This window comes from Pimephales promelas, chromosome 7 (genome assembly GCF_988280905.1).
Source record: "Pimephales promelas chromosome 7, fPimPro1.hap1.1, whole genome shotgun sequence".
In the NCBI taxonomy this organism is placed as follows: domain Eukaryota; kingdom Metazoa; phylum Chordata; class Actinopteri; order Cypriniformes; family Leuciscidae; genus Pimephales; species Pimephales promelas.
In genome coordinates, this window is record NC_142775.1 from 708,524 (window position 1) to 721,029 (window position 12,506).

At 35.6% G+C, this 12,506-nt stretch overlaps 1 protein-coding gene and 1 long non-coding RNA gene across 2 annotated transcripts in view; one reads left to right on the plus strand and one right to left on the minus strand.

Annotated features, from left to right (window-relative positions):
* Nucleotides 1-606: 606 nt before the first annotated feature.
* LOC120480590 (uncharacterized) overlaps nt 607-12,506 on the plus strand; it is a 29,758-nt gene continuing 17,858 nt past the window's right edge. The window contains exons 1-3 of the mRNA XM_039673845.2: nt 607-711; nt 804-919; nt 9,933-9,999. Of these exons, the coding sequence (XP_039529779.2) occupies nt 9,984-9,999 (16 nt within the window). The 5' untranslated portion in view covers nt 607-711; nt 804-919; nt 9,933-9,983. The remainder of the gene's footprint in view (nt 712-803; nt 920-9,932; nt 10,000-12,506) is intronic.
* On the minus strand, nt 6,234-8,837 carry LOC120468830 (uncharacterized). Its single transcript, XR_016169386.1, has 3 exons — nt 7,678-8,837; nt 7,460-7,592; nt 6,234-7,354 (listed from the first exon to the last, which is right to left on the minus strand). It is a non-coding gene; the product is annotated as an uncharacterized LOC120468830 (long non-coding RNA).

Here is a 12,506-nt window from a genome sequence, read left to right on the forward strand (position 1 = left end):
CATCTTTGAAAAATACAAATTGGCAATGATTAATGTATGTTTTTACAGGATATGAAATATTACCCAGAGCACTCTGCTTTAATAGACCATTTCACAAGATGTAAACAACACTGGTCCACTTCCTGTTTCAGTTTTTTAACACTACACAAAAGCTGGGATAAAATACAACCAACAGAACATTTAAAACTGAATCAAAAAGTTAAACAAACATCTTTAAGATGTTTTCTTTACATGTGAAATAAAGAAAACAGTTACAAACTGAAACAGGAAGTGCTTCTGGACCAGTGTTGTTTACATCTTGTGAAATGGTCTATACATACTTATGGCCTTGCCAACGTGTCTAAATTGGTTGAATGTGGCATCTACATATCTGAGGCTATTATCCATTTCTGATAATCCCAGGTTTCTATGTTTCTATGAAGGTGTGTTTATGTTAAACTTGCAACCTAAAAAAAAAACATGTCTCTCCCCCACAGGCCACGACATATTGTGACGTTCCCACAAGTCAACCAAACAATTTTTTTTTCTTAAGAAGAACATTTCAGGAAGTGAAAAGCACCTGAAATGCCAGTTTTTTTAACTGCCTGCAGATTAGTGTGATAATCATAACAGTATGCACACTATTTGTAGCCAGTGTTATGCAATGCTCAATATAGCTAACAATTCATTTGAAATAAGCCAAAACACATCTTTGGAGATTTAAGACAAGTTGTAAGTTAACCTCATTTTAAGTTATTAACAATGATTTTTATGGAGATTATTTTTTACAGCATTGTTAATTTGAGTTCATGTCTTCCTTTTAGAGCAGTGCCCAGTGAAATTCTTCTGAATCACGTGATTTAAGATATGTGTCATGCTGTAGTCTGTATATTTAGCCGAAGTGTTGAACAGTTGAAGAAGGAAACTGAGGGCGAGAAATGTGAGTAACCGACTTTTCATTTGATTAGACTATACATGATATTTTTATCATATGAGATGATATATAACAGAAGGCTAAATAGGTCACAGTATAGTACAGATTTTGTTCAATATAAAATATTGGTAACACTTTATTTTACGACCCGCAAACAACTGTGTAAGTACACTGAAATTACGGTGTACATTTCTGTAATTGTAGTGTACTTCTGTGTAGGTATAAGGGAACAATATGTTACGTTTTGGGTAATAAAGTGGTAACAAGCAGATATACAAGCAAATTATTTAATTAGTTAAAAAATAACAGGTACCTATTCTGTTAATATATTCCAGGCAAAAATTGTAGGCCTACGTCTGTTGTTTATAAAATGTATCACATTTCTGGCAAAATATGTTCTTGTGCAATGTTACAGGGTAAATTTTATGAAGGTAGATTTGTGTCTTTATTATTCAATCAAAAAAAATGTTGCTTCAATCAAAAAAATATTTTCAATTAAAAAAACCTTCACTTCAATGAAAAAAAAACTTTTCAATCAAAGAAAAAAAGTATTTGAATCCAAAAATATATTTGAGACTCAAAAAAATACATTTGAACACTGCTTTTCTTTGATTGAAAATGTTTTCTTTGATAGAAGTCAGGTTTTTTTTTGTTTAAAGCAACCTTTTTAATTAAAGTAACATTGTTTTTTGATTGGACCATATAATGGGTAGGACATTTGTGTCTTTATCATTCAATCAAAAAAGAAGTTGCTTCAAACAAACAAACAACAGAATCAATACAAAAGTCACTTCAATGAAAAGATAAACATTTTCAAATATAGAAAATCATTTTTGAATGCAAATAAAATATTTGAGACTCCAAAAATTGCATTTGAACACCTTTTGTTTTAATTGAAAATGTTCTCTTTGATTGAAGTAATCTTTTTTGTGTTTGGGCCATACATGGGTAGGACATTTGTGTCTTAATCATTCAATTCCAAAAAAGTTGTTTCAATCAAAAAAAAAATATTTTCAATCAAAGAAAAAACTTTTCAAAAGCAAAAAAAAAATTATTTACCTCGTGTATAAAAAAAGTATTGAAGAGAATGTGTGTTTTCGTTGTTTTTTATTTGAAGTGAAAAACATTTAGAATTTCAAATTGTTTTGATTGAATCCTTTTTTTTTTTTTTGAAGTGCAAAAAGTTTTGAAGTTCAAACTTTTTTTTGATTGAATCATTTTGACACAAACCTTCCGCAGTGGGCGGGTGCTTCTCTGTTGGTCAGACATGTTTGATTGACAAGTGTCTACACCAACGACATCTTTCTGACAAAGAAGTCATGTTCGCCACTCGCCAGCAGCTTTTTTAGAGGGGATAAAATCTTTGCGTGGCAGGGGGATCTGCTACTCGACCGGCCACGGATATATGTGCCTTGCACTGCATTATATAGCGCCTGCCACTCGAACTTACACAATATTTACAGTAAATGCAGCGCATATTCCCCGACAGAACGGTACGCACAATAGGTCAATATTCACCATTAACCAAACGCTTTTCACCTGCCTAGCCACAAGATTTCTCACTGTTTACACCTATCAGACACTCCTAATGGTAGGCCTACACGAGAGCACACATACAGTAGGCTATACAATACAGATCTTATTTACACATTTATCATCTGATCATATATTTTATTCGTTCTTTTTGCCCGTATTGGAGCGCGTATAATAACGTGCAATCCATCTCTTATTTACCTTTTTGTCATCTTATATTTTATTTGCTCTTTTTATGCGTATGGGAGTGCGCTCGCATTAAGCGTCGCGCCGGCCACACCAGCCACACGATCTCTCTCTATTTACACCTAATGGTAGCTACACGAAATTACACATAGTGCAATATTTTATTCGCTCTTTTTATGCGAACGGGTCGTGGCATCGCCAGCCATACCAGCCTCAAGATCTCTTACTGTTTACACCTATCAGACACTCCGATTGATGCACATGTGAAAACAGACAGTGCAATCCTGCTCTTAAGTATCTTTTTTGTCATCTTATTTTATATTTTATTTGCTCTTTTTGTCCATAATGGAGCGTGCGCGTCACCTAGCGTCGCGCCTGCCACACGATCTCTCACTGTTTACATGAGACACTCAGATGAGAGCAAATAAAGTCCAATCCATCTCTTATCTACCTTTTTGTATTTTTTTCTTATATTTTATTTGCTCTTTTTGCCCGTATTGGAGCCATCTTCGCAGTAGTGAACGCGCCGAGAGAAATGCTCATTTCATATGGATTAAATATAATCTGAGAGTAGAATAATCCATTTATTTTCGTTTTGAATTGTTTTGTTTAAAATTAGGCTAGACATTTCTACCTTTCTAGATGTAGCCTATTTATCATGTCTTTGAGAAACGTGCAAAGCAAAAAGTTCATGATTTTATTGCTATACCTATATGTTTGCTTTGCTTCTTATTTATTCAATCCTGGGAATTGGTTGATCAAACATTGATTAAAATCAAGATGCAATTTATTAAAAACGAAATTCACTTTAAAGAAAGGCTTTATTAAAAAAACAAACTTAAGGTGGTCAAAATCATTCTCCTTCAGAATGTCAATCGGAGAATCACGCAACTATGAGAAATATTGCGAAATCTTGTGACTGGCGCACCACGAAACGTGCTCCATTATGGGACAAACGAGCTAATAAAATATAAGATAAGATGACAAAAGGGTAAATAAGTGCAGGGTTGCGTTGTCTCTGTGTTTTCGTGCATCAATCGGAGTGTTTGGTAGTGCTATGAGAACAGTGAGAGATCGTGTGGCTGGTGTGGCTGGCGCGATGCTTAGAGCCACAAGATCAAATGATAAATAGATAATATCCTGTAGGGGTAAACACTTGCTGGCGAGTGGCGAACATGACTTCTTTGTCAGAAAGATGTCGTTGGTGTAGACACTTGTCAATCAAACATGTCTGACCAACAGAGAAGCACCCGCCCACTGCGGATCGTTTGTGTCAAAATGATTCAATCAAAAAAAATTGAACTTCAAAACTTTTTGCACTTCAAAAAAAAATTAATTATTCAATCAAAACAATTTGAACTTCTATTTTTTTTTCACTTCAAATAAAAAACGAAAACAACGAAAAAACACATTCTCTTCAATACTTTTTTTATTCACGAGGTAAATATTTTTTTTTTTTTGCTTTTGAACAGTTTTTTCTTTGATTGAAAACAACTTTTTTGGAATTGAATGATTAAGACACAAATGTCCTACCCTGTATGGCCCAAACACAAAAAAGATTACTTCAATCAAAGAGAACATTTTCAATTAAAACAAAAGGTGTTCAAATGCAATTTTTGGAGTCTCAAATATTTTATTTGCATTCAAAAATTATTTTCTATATTTGAAAATGTTTATCTTTTCATTGAAGTGACTTTTGTATTGATTCTGTTGTTTGTTTGTTTGAAGCAACTTCTTTTTTGATTGAATGATAAAGACACAAATGTCCTAATATGGTCCAATCAAAAAACAATGTTACTTTAATTAAAAAGGTTGCTTTAAACAAAAAAAAAACGGACTTTTATCAAAGAAAACATTTTCAATCAAAGAAAAGCAGTGTTCAAATGTATTTTTTTGAGTCTCAAATATATTTTTGGATTCAAATACTTTTTTTCTTTGATTGAAAAGTTTTTTTTTTCATTGAAGTGAAGGTTTTTTTAATTGAAAATATTTTTTTTTGATTGAAGCAACATTTTTTTTGATTGAATAATAAAGACACAAATCTACCTTCATAGATTTTAAGCAGGCTATTTTTAAATGTAATTTATTTATTTATTTTTTTGGTCAGCCCAAAGAAATTGCTGGGTCTTATAGCCACTCCTGAAAATCTCGTAAATCTCCTGCTTTCGTATGAGTTTTTTTCGTGTTCGTTAAGGCCATTGCACATTGAGTCCGAAATTTCCGCATGTAAAAAAAAAAAATTGATCTCACGTTATGTCAATCACGCTTGCACACCCGCACCGCCTCCGAAACTTTCGTCCGTTATAAAAAAATTCGGATCGGATTTGATTTTCTGCGTTTTTCGCATCCCCAGCCTGCATTTTGAGAGGTTTTGACAATTCAGGCCTGCGGGAGCTTGTTCCACACATCATTGCACATATGCGCAGTGCAGTCCTTTCAGTTTCGGTTTTCAAATCGATCAAGTGTTTAAATGTTCTCTTCTCTCGATTGGATTATGAAAGGAATAAACCTCCCCTTTCAGTCAGATTGAAATTTCGGATCGATTAAAAGGTGTGATTGAGCAGCCAATTCGATAACTAATGTTGGTAACACTTTAAAATAATGGTCCGTAGTTAACAAGTAGCTATGCAGGAAGTAATAGGTAGTACTGCATTAACACCGAACTTAATATTATTAACTAATATGGAAGCAATATTAATAGGTAATTTAGTACAAAGGTAGTTCCTTGGTAGGTATTTGATTATTACTAAAGAAATATATCCTCATTGAGAACTACTTGTGAATTAAGAAATAATAACCAATTAATTACTAATCACAAAAGTAACATGTCTAAAAAGTGAACAATTATGGGGGTTTTACTCTTAACATGGTCAAAACATTTAAGAATCATGTGCCTCAAATGGGTTCTTTGTGGAAACCAAGTTTATATATCCCCCCAAATACATTAGCTAGGTTGAGATTGTGACCACTACTCTTGCCCGGATGGACGCATGTTCTCGGTTTATTTAAAACTTAAACATAAAATAATCCTAATAAAGACAGTTTTTAAAAATAAATCTTAAATAATTAGGAAGTGATGCGGACACTCTCATGATTGGATTAGTTCACTATTATGACCTCTATTGAATGTCAGTCACATACAGTATATCTCAGACTCCAAAGACCTATAACTTTATGTTACAGTAGCTGCCTGAGGAGGACTTCTCTTTAGGACATGAATATAAACATTGATGTTCACTTGTCAAAAACAATTAGCATCTTTAATGAAGAAATTGGCTGCGTTTATGTTACGATAAGCGCAAAACCACATCTTCCAGATTACAGTGTTTGTTAGAATATTAGTGCCTCACAGAACCTGTACAGTATGTGGCAAATATAAAATTAAATAACTTGTATCATTTGTGAAAAACATGTTAATTCCTCAATAACTACTTAAGCGTTACCATGTCATCCCGCAGGAACTACTAGTGATGTGGCCCATTATTTTAAAGTGAAAAACATGTTAACTCCTAACTACAAGCGTTAGCTTGCCATCCCGCAATGTTTATGTAGCAAGTGGCTCAAATTTAGTGACTATACGCCACCCCAGGTTAACGGGGAAAACAACCTAAATATAGCACACAAATACGTTCCACCTAGAAAAGGCAAGAGGCATGGGCTTCCGTACAAAAATTATTTTATTGACGTTAAAAGTTGATCAACAGTGCTTTAAAAACAGTAATTCACAGGTCATGATTGGCTTGAATACAGTCAAGAAAATAATAAGCAAAAAAAAAAAACAAACAAAAAAAAAAAATTCACAATAAACCTCCACAAGACCACAAGTAATAAGCTCACCAGATTCTCAATACACTTTTACAAAATTAATAATACACTTAAGACTTAACGCCGGAGACTGAGGCTTCAGCACAGGAGCAGGCTAGTGTGCCAGCAGCAGGTCCACCATAAGAAACACGGCAACCACTCTTACACCCACCCAATTCACTGCAAATAGCCAAAGATAGTGACACGGCAATAATGAAACTGCAATAACATTTTCAGTGAACGAAACCTGCTGTAAAACAGACAACCAGCCCGCTCCAGGAAGGCCTCAGCTCCTAAAGGAAAAGAGAAAAAGAAAATAGATAAGAAACTGAAAATAATAAACAAATAACAAAAAAAAAACAATACTCAAAGTCAATTTATTGACTTTAACGTAGCAAGAACCAAAGAAAAACTCACTTACACAACACCCCAAAAAGACAAACAAAATAGGAATACTATTAATGAATTAAAGACAGACAATTCAAATTAGAGAAGAACAATTGAAACAATTTCAAATGACCGCTGCAGGAACACGCCCAGCGATTACTACAGGCAGAAGCGATCAGAATCAAATAAATGCATGATAGCAGGACAAATTAATTTAGCGAGGAAAACATAAATAAACAACCCACATTCAAAATCGGTCTAATTAACTTAGTCCATGATAGTCAACACACACACACGAAAAATAACTTGAAAACTGGTCAACAAAAAAAAAACAAAAGTAAAGAAATGCCAACTAGCAGCCAAAAAAACCCAAAATAATCCTCGGGCCCGCGTACACGCTTGACTTAAACGTATCGATGTGGAGAAAGCAGCAGCGTGGCTTTAAAGAGAGAGAGAGTGTGACGGAGAGGGAGAGCGCGCCGTTTAATGCGACTGCTCACTTAATTAGCCCACTTTAGCGTCCACGAAGACCTTCAAAACAGTAAACAAGGAGGATTATAAGTTTTTATAACTAATGAAGTGATCGACCAGTTACCCACCCGATAATGCCACAAAATACTATCCCAGTTTACCTACCAGAGAGTACGATCCAGTTACACATCAACATATACCAGAGAATCATTTAACAGGCTCGTTGACTGAAACAGCTGGTGCTCCGATCAAATAAGTTGCAATGCCACAATGATGGAAGCGCTGAAGGCACATCATACTGGAACAAATTGCCACAATCCAAGTCAGGGAGAGAAAAAAAAAAACAAACTTCCCCCTACGCCCCGAGATGGTACCAAGCCTACCTGGGAGTAAGCAGCAACCAACACGCACAAACCCTCAGCAACGCAGCAGGACACTCAGTCAGTGTTTACAACGGAAGGGGTGGGCTTTCAACCATGACGCACCCCAAGACTTCTTCTTCTTCTTCTTTGAGGTTATTGGCGGTTCGCATTCTTAAAAAGAGCATTACCGCCATCTACTGCAGGAATAGATCAGAGACACACTTATACCACAACTCCCAGAACAATCAGGACTTGTGCTTTCAATGTTGCTGCGTGTTCAGCTCCTCCATTTACAGCCAAAGTCCATCATCTTCCAGAGAAGGATACTGATACTAATAATACTAGACTATCTATATTCTAAAGATCAAATTTGTTCTACTTAAAAATTTTATTATTAACCTACTCCCCTCTGCTGAGTTTAAAACCATCTTTAACGTTAATTGTTGATTATCTTTCAACTTAAATTCTTCAATCATTTTACTTCTTTCCTCAGAATATTTATTACACTTAATAAGTACATGCTCCACTGTTTCTCTGATTCCACACCATTCACATAATCCTGTAGGATGTTTTCCAATTATTTGCATTGTTGAATTAAGTCCTGTATGTCCCAGTCTTAATCTAGAAATAATACAGTCTTCCTTCCTTCTCCCAAATGAATTCCTTCCTCTACCTACCAATGGTTGTATTAAATGTAAATGTCTACCTTTTTCCTCATTATCCCAATACGATTGCCAATTTTTATTTATCTCCCTTTTAATTATTGATTTCATTTCTAATTTACTATACCCAATTTGAATATCTATATTTTCCTTTGCCATAGAGTGTTTTGCTAGTTTATCTGCTGCTTCATTTCCAGCCACTCCAGTATGTGCCGGAACCCATAAAAACTGAACTATCTTATTTTTTTGTTGCATCATAAACAATATCTGTAATATTTCCAACACAATATCCTGTCTAGTATCTGATTTTTGAGCTTCTAGGCACATCAAGGCTGAACTTGAATCTGAGCATATTAAAGTTTTATTTATCCCCATTTCACTTATTTTATTAATTGCTACCATAATTGCTAGTAGCTCTCCTGTAAACACTGATACATGGTCTGATACTCTTTCCCCTCTTGCCACTTTCAATCTGGGAATGATATATGCTACCCCTACTTGTCCCTTCTGTGGATCCTTAGATGCGCACCCCAAGACGCCTGAATGAAAGATTTATATAGCCTACCCCAAATGGGCAATTACTAATTGGCCACGTACCAAATTGTACTGACGTCACACGATTTCACTACATTCTACCCCCTACTTTTGTGTCGTCGCCCCGACGATACAAAGAGAACAGATTAAAAAAACGATCGGAAATGTCGTCCAATTTTCTAATAATATTATTTGAAGACAACAATACATTTGGAAAACAAAATACAGCCATTTCTGATTTTTTCTTTTAAACAAAAAAACCAAGTTGCACCCTTTTTTAAATTTCATCTTTCATTCCAAAATAGAATAATGAATGAACGAAAATGTACACGGACCTTTTTCAATGCAATGCTTCAAATTATACAATACAATTTCAAATAATGTTTTCCAATGCAATTAATTAAGTTTAGCAATTCAAATAAAAATGATTCAAATTCAGTTTCCGGTGGCACATATTTTAGCCCATAAAAGTGTTGCATTAATTTTTTTATTTTTTTTTTAAATACTGGTAAAAACTAAATAAACATGTATTTTAGGCTAATTTACAATAAAATAAAACCATTGAATGGAACTGTAGTCAATAGAAAACAAGAACTAAAACATTAAAATATACATAGGCTATGTTAAAGTGGCATTCATTACAAACAAGATTTATTTTGAAGCCTGAATGAATTTATTTGAATCAAAACTGATTTCACGCACAATAATGCAGTTAGCTGGGCAAACGATCGGGCTGTATAGCGCTGCCCAGCAAGTAATTTTGCATTTAAAAGGCAAATTCACTAAAGTAAAATTCTGTCATTAATTACTCACCCTGGTGTTATTCTAAAACCATATGACCATTTCTTTCACTTTGGGAACACAAAATTAGATTTTTTTTTTTTTTTTTTTAAATGTCCTGGTGGCAATTTTAATTTAATGGCAGTAAATTCTGAAGGCATATATTTGGGTTTGGACTGGGAGAGACCCCTATGTGGCATAACAGATATATTTATCTTGTGATCTCATTGTCTACATTGACCTACTGTTTGATTTCATAAGCTTTGTTAAATATCTCACTGTCTTTTTTTGTTCTTTTAGAGACCATTCTGTAGGAGTCTTCAACAGTGTACACTCTGAAAAAAACCAAACATGGCTAATAGCAAAGGTGAGAGAGTTTCTATTTTAAATTCCTTATAAAATCTATTAACTACAACTTTTGCTTAAAGAGTAACTAAACCCCTGGTCAGAGCCCGACTCCACCCACTAGCAATATTTGAAAAATGCTGAAAAAATGGGCAGACCCCAGCGGGGCCAGGGGGCGTGCACCTGAGACCCGCCGTGAGTGACAGCTGCTGTCAGACTCTAAAATAGAGCGAGACTGGAGTGTACTGTACTAAACACTGATAAATCTATGCTAACTTGAAGCTATCCTAACTGTACTATGCTACTAGAGCACAAAATAATCTAAATTATCTATATAATGCTATGCTAAATAGATGCAACAATACTCTATCCTGATTGTTTTCAAAAATAATCTAAATAACTATATAAATGCTATGCTAACTAGATGCTAATATATGCTATCCTGATCGTTTTCAATACTCATAAATCCAACTCCTGACTCCCTACAGTAGTTTTGACGGAACCAGATGCTTTTATACCAGGGGCTGCCAAGGGCGTGGTGAGCTGGCACCAAGGGCGTGACAGAGTGGCGTCTCTGAGAGTTCGCTACGTCAGCAAGTACCCCTACTGCAGGAGCTTTCCGTTTAACCTGAAGAGGGCAGCACTCAGACGTTTTTACACCATATATTTGAAAATCAAAACACTTTATACTCAATTGTCAAAAAATGTACTCGAATCAATGAACAGCATTTATGAAGCTCCATTCTTACAGATCATTAACTAAAAAAAGTTGTTTTGGTGTTTAGTTACCCTTTAACAATAGCTACTTATTAAATGCTGTTTTCTTTGTAAAGAGAGGGTGAAGAGGGCAATGGTCATAATATCCTCTGTCCACTTACTTCACTCATCATGCAGTATGCAGGGTGTCAATGAGAAATTCTAAAGGGTCCAAAAACTGAGTTTGCTCGAGGGGTTTGTGATTTGGTCTTAGTGATTTAGGAGTCCTCTTGGCACATGCATTTTCTGTAAAGCTGCTTTGAAATTATTTGTATTGTGAAAAGTGCTATACAGAGGGAGGACATGGACCATGGAGCGTGAGTGGACCGGGGCAGTTGCATGGTGAATCTGAGCTGTGGAGCGTGTACAGAACTGTCGGGAGCAGGGGACGCCTCTGTGGCCCTAAAGGACCTACTAGAAAACAAGACAGAAAAATTATAATTCACTAACGTTTGGTTTTTTTTAAGTCAAAACAAAAATGGAGACATATACCTGCTTAAAAGACCGTATTTATGGATATTAGTCTTTTTTTAATTTTTACATTATGTTGTTACTCTTTAGAGTCATGAGTTTTGACATTGTTAGTGACATACACTCTTATAAAATGATCACCTGTAACCACCCGAAGCCAAACTTGTTTACCAAAACAACGTTCCTCCATGAGTAGCTTGCAGTTTTACTCCAAGTCTGCACCATAGTGATTGTAAAGTGGAGGCGAGTTATCAAGGTCCCACCCATACTCATAGACTCATAGAACAAATGTTATAACTGCTAGCTAGAGGTCTTCACAGGTCCAAAAATTAATGCCCGAACTGAAAGAGACCCGTAATGTGCTACACCCAACCGACCCGGTCGTTCATTTCAAAAGTTGGACCCGGACCCGTGAAGACCCGAGAAATGCCATAAATGTACTTCCCGGACCCGACCTGGACCTGTCTATTATTTGAAAACTGGACCCGAACCCGGCAGGAAGACACAAACCCGACTGGACCCGATTGTCACATATTATTTCACACGAGTTGCGAAAAATAAAACGTTTTGTCTTACCTAATTTTAGTAGCCGTCACTTCCTTGTAACGTTACCTGACTGACTGATGCATTACAATCCACTGACAAGAAAGTTCTATCCATGTTATTTCTCTCGTTATTCCAAGCTTAATCCACTCATTATTTCAGCTTTAAAAGTCCACTTGACTTTGATATATATATATACATATATATATATATATATATATATATATATATATATATATATATATATATTCCTTTTGAATAACGATTGCTTGTTGCTTGTTCAGCTTGATCATATCTGTGCTCTCTGCTCTTCATTGAGTCTGAATCTGACCACCAAAACTTTAAGATTAAACAAGACGGCTCATTTATACTATTATAAAAATAGGAGAAAATGTAAAGCGCGGTTTGGCGGAAACTCTGCTCTGGTTGCCATAGAAACATGACACGCGCTTGAGATTGCACTTTGCACTCCGATCGCACGGGTATTACACACAATGTTAAACAGACCCGGGACCGAAGTAATAGATTCGGACCCACCACGGACCTGGCTGATCATTTAAAATATAGACCCGAACCCGTACGGGTCCCGGGTGCACTGTGAAGACCTCTACTGCTAGCTAAATGTCACCCCCCCCCCCCCCCTCCCTCCGGCTAATCTTAGGCTTGTTGTCTTAAATATGCTAGCCAATAACACATTTATTTACCAATTAGCTTTTAAAGCTACAATATGTAATTTCTTTCGCCACTAGGGGTCGCTAA